At 48.3% G+C, this 5,000-nt stretch overlaps 1 protein-coding gene across 1 annotated transcript in view; it reads right to left on the minus strand.

The window, feature by feature from the left end:
* LOC138963964 (uncharacterized) overlaps positions 1–5,000 on the minus strand; it is a 149,776-nt gene that overhangs the window by 81,038 nt on the left and 63,738 nt on the right. The window contains exon 2 of the mRNA XM_070335824.1: positions 285–1,658. Within this exon, the coding sequence (XP_070191925.1) occupies positions 285–1,658 (1,374 nt within the window). The remainder of the gene's footprint in view (positions 1–284; positions 1,659–5,000) is intronic.

The raw sequence follows: 5,000 nt of genomic DNA on the forward strand, positions 1-5,000 counted from the left end.
AAAGAAGAGGAGGAGACAAAACATAACGTAGACTGATGGCGAAGAAGGAGAAGAAGAAGGAGGAGGAAGAGGAAGAGGAGGAGGAACAGCAGGAGGAGTAACAGCAGCATCAGGAGGACAGACAAATTATAACGAAAACTGAAGAAATAACAGGAGGAGGAAGAAGAGTAGACAAAACATAACGAAGACTGACGGAAGAGAATAATGACGAGGAGGGGCCGAGAAGAGAAGCACCAGAAGGACACACAAAATAAGAATAAAGAAGAAAAGAAAGAAAAGCAAACCTGGCCCCAGCAAGAGGAGGTCCAGCCCCGTTAGGTGAAGTCGTTGACGGCGAATGTCGATACTGGGGAGGAAACACGCCGTACATGCGCTTGTTGGCCGGGATATTGCCCAGGTAGTTCTCCTGGAAATCCTCATCGGACATGGTCAGCCCAGGACCTTGCAGAATCTCCTCCACCTCGGGGTCAACATCTCCTGACGGCGTTCGGTTCCTGGTTGGGTAGACAAACACGGAGTCTGACTCGGAGACGACCTCAGGAATGGTCTCTATCGGAGTTCCTGGGCCAAGGAGTTCACGGGATGACCTCCGAGCAGTCTGGTTGAGGTCTTGCAGCTCCAGGGATTCTCTTCCTACGCTGTTCCTGGGGATCCCGCCTGAAGGCTTTCGAACTCGAGGGCTGATGTCGAGGGCTTCGTCACTGTAGTCTTGAGGGTCCATGGGCTCTCTTTCTGAGTCGTTCTTTAAGATCCCACCGGAAGGCTTCCGTGTGCGATGGCTGATGTCAAGGGCTTCGTCACTGTAGGCTTGAGGGTCCTTGGGCTCTCTTTCTGAGCCGTTCTTTAAGATCTCACCAGAAGGCTTCCGTGCGTGAGGGGAGATGTCGAGAACGACGTCATTGTTGTAGCCGTAGCCTCTTCCGCCGTTGTTGACGTCTGCAGCAGCTCGCTTCGGGGGGAGTCGTGGTCTCGGAGGTGGAGGACGGTCGTAAGCCGGATCAGAATCTTGTTCCGAGTCCACGCTGTTCTCCCTCGAGAATTTCCTCGGACGCGGGATAGGCCCAGTGCTGAGACGGTGACATTGGTCCTGAGAATTCCTGGTCCGCTGAGGAGGGCAAGGCGGTGTGCCCGCTACAGGAGCTTGGCGTCCTTCGTCTTCTCCATCTTCTCTGACAGCGTTGTTGATTTCGACCACCACGTCCTCAGATCTCCTCGTCAAGGGGTTTTCGGCTTCAGTCTGGCTGGAGAACGACCCGGAGATAGACCCTTGGACGTCCGACCCAGTTCGGCGTCTTCGGTTTTTCCAGTTCCTAGACGCCCAGGTGGAGGTTTCGCTGTTTTCCCTTCTTTCTTCATCATCCTCGTCCTCTACGGAGGCGCTTCTGCCGTTCTTGACGCCTCCAAGTCCTACTGCTGCTGCTGCTGCAGCACCACTTGCTGAACCCGCGACTCTTCCAGCGACGTTGGGGCTTGTGTTGGTCGTCTTCGGGACCATGTCCGGACCGGAGTCGGATTGAGGGTAGTTGCTGGGTGGGGTCTGAGCGTCGTTGTTGTCGTGGTGGAGATGGGACGGGCTAGGGTTGTCTTGGTCGACGGTGTTGTCGTCGTCATCTTCGGGCGAGTCGATGTAGAACTGCAGCTTGCGCTCTTTGGTCATGCTGTCACACACAAAAAAAAATCAAATTAATTGAATTTGAATAAGATGCACATTACAGTTATGTGACAATGTGTACTCTGTCATCAAAGTTATTTTAAAGTTACTCCCGGTCATTTCTTTGTCCCTCTATCTGTCCCTGTTTAGTTATCTTCCCCTGAACCAATACCGCTGGGATTATTGTGTGTTGTTGCTAATTGTAGGTGGGTATCGAGGCTGGTTTCTGATTGGTTGATTGTTTGAACGGGTGCGCGCGAGAGAATGAGCATGAGATGTAGCGTGGGTAGATCAGACCACTGTGATTTTCGTAGCGAGAGGTCTTGATTTTGGATTTGTGTTGTTTAGCATTTGATTGAACGATTAGGGTGTTACTGTGTTAATGTAAGGAGTGTAGCTGAGCCATTATAACGTTTATTTTGGCGAAGGAGGTATTCGAGGAGAGTTTAAAGAGAACGTTTGTGTGTGTGTTAGGAGAAGTATTGTTAGAGCTGGTTTTAATATCAGCGACCGGGTTTCGTCGGAGGACAGTTTTGTGACGGATTTGTGCGATCTTGAAGAGAGAAAGTTCTGTAAGTAGATATTGTTTCTTTTGTATTATTATATTTGCCATGTTTGATCGGTTCTATGATGTGTTCTGAGCGTATGATTGTCTCCAATGGTGTGTACGTATGTATGTGTGTTACTGTTAGCCATTTTTGACCGGCGTCAGTTTTGTTGTTGACCCGGTATGCTAGTAGTTTCCCGCGTCAGCTGAGTGTCTTTGTTCGCAGTGTAGCGTGCTTTGTGACGTCATAGGTAGAGTAACCTCCCCTTAGTAACTTGTAGAATTATGGGTCCTGAACTGACCTATCGGTCCTCGTCAGTCACACTTCAATGCTTGCAGGCGACGTGTCCTCGGCGATCTGTTGTGTAGTAAGGTCCTGTCTCCCCATCGCTCTCCCTCCCCCCCCCTCTCTCTGTTCTCTTGATAGTGTAGGTTTGTTGTGGAATGTTTGTATGGATAGGATACATTGGTAGGAATGGTGCGGTTACACTTGTTCCCTCTTCTTCTATCTCTCGTCTCCAACGCATTCAAAATAGCTCTGCCCGTCTTGTCCTACGAAAGAAAAAGAGAGATCATATCACCCCCCTCCTAAATCAGCTCCACTGGTTGCCCGTTCCTGCCCGTATCACATACAAAATCAACACTCTCACCTACAAATGCCTCCATGGTCTCGCCCCTGCCTATCTCTCCGACTCTCTTTCTCTCTATGTCCCTTCACGAACACTCAGATCATCTGCCGACTCCCTCAAGCTCAACATCCCCCACACCAAACTCAAAACAGCAGGTCAACGCTCATTTTCTTTCCAAGCACCTAGCCAATGGAACACACTACCTCTCCCCCTCCGCCAACAACAGTCCCTCGAATCATTCAAATCTGCACTCAAGACATTCCTTTTTTCCAAATAATCCATGCATTATACACTGCCCACCCCATCCCACCCTGAATAACTGTACATATTTTAATGTTTGATGGTGTGTGTGTGTGCTAGTGACTTTAAGTCTCCGTGTGTGTGAACGAGTGTATGTGCGCCTTGAGTCGCCTGTTGGTGAGATATGTGCGCGTTATAAATATTCGTATTATTATTATTATTATTATTATTATGTTCTTATATTATGTTTTCTTCTTTTCATGTGTCAACAGACACTGCCTTCTGGTATATATTAAAACTAGAGGAATACCCGGGTTCGCCGGGTGAATCGCGAGACAGAGACAGACAGCGTGGCGGTTCGCCGTCTTAGAGCACGTGTTGAACATTTTCATCCACCAGTTTGTGCCCACACAAAGGAAGGCAAGAACATACAGAGAGACAAAAGCCGCCAGACCCCATCACAAACAGAACTCTACAATCCACAGGTGTTGCCTGGCGAGCTAGCTATAAATAGGTCACAACTTCTAAGGCGAACAACTCTGCAGAGTCTGCTGTGAAGGGCGACGGTAGTCCCCCTGTCACACGCGACCCCCTTTGAATGAACTTTGTCCCCAAAGTTTCGAACCATGGACCAGCCAAGCTTAGGTCCCTCCCAGGTTGGTGGAATGGGAACAGCACGAAAACGATTCAGTGGCCTGAACATGTCATGTCGAGTCCCATCCCTGTCGACGACGCCAAATGTAACCGAGTGCCGAAACACCACAATCACCTTTGAAGGCGAAGTCCACTCAAACGGTTGAGAAATTTAGAGCTTATTTCTAAGCCCTATAATAACTGTGATGGCTTCTCAAAGGAAGGCCCGAACATACAGACACACCAAAGCCGCCAGACCACATCACAAACAGAACTCTACAATCCACAGGTGTTGCCCACACACACACACACACACAGAAGCCGTATATATATATGTATATCTATATCTATATATTTTTCGCGTGGCTATAGATTGATTCGACCTTTGCACTTTTACAGTGAGGACAACTTACGGGTGCAAGGAAAGCGTTCTGGACAGTGCAGTGACCTTCTAAAAATAGTAACGTGCAGTGACCTTCTAAAAATAGTAACGGGAATATGGATTGACGCCACACGAAGGAAGGGAGATAAACGCAAAACACTGGAGAAGATAAGGAAGAGTTAGTGGGAATGGAGCTGGGAAGATGAACAGAAAAACCAAAATCGGTTCAGTGCTGCGCGCTGAGAGCACGTGTTGAAAATTCTCATCGACCAGGTTGCGTCCGGGGTGTACCTGAATATGCCCACCAAATTTGAAGCAGATCCATCGAGAACTTTGCCGTGCATCGCGAACACACACACACACACACACACACACAGACACACAGACACAAGTCGTATATATATATACTAGAGGAATACCCGGCTTCGCCGGGGTGAATCGCGAGACAGAGACAGACAGCGTGGCGGTTCATCACAATCACCTCTGCAGGCGAAGTCCTGTCAAACGGGAGTTGAGAATTTTAGAGCTTATTTCTTAGCCCTATAATTATTATCTGTTGTGGCTTCTCAAATGCCTGAACATACAGACAGACAAAAGCCGCTAGACCCCATCACAAACAGAACTCTACAATCCACAGGTTTTTGCCCACACACACACACACAAACACACACACAGAGAAGCCGTATATATATATATGTATATCTATATGTATAAATATATAGAGATAGGTGAGAGTGTATTTTTCGCGTGGCTATAAATTGATTCGACCTTTTCACTTTGACAGTAAGAACAACTTACGGGTGCAAGGGAAGCGTTCTGGACAGCGCAGTGACATTCTAAAAATAGTTACTCAGAAACGGGAATTTGAGGTGAACGGCGCGAGACAGAGACAGACAGCGTGGCGGTTCACCACAATCA

This window comes from Littorina saxatilis, linkage group LG4 (genome assembly GCF_037325665.1).
Source record: "Littorina saxatilis isolate snail1 linkage group LG4, US_GU_Lsax_2.0, whole genome shotgun sequence".
NCBI classification, from domain to species: Eukaryota; Metazoa; Mollusca; class Gastropoda; order Littorinimorpha; family Littorinidae; genus Littorina; species Littorina saxatilis.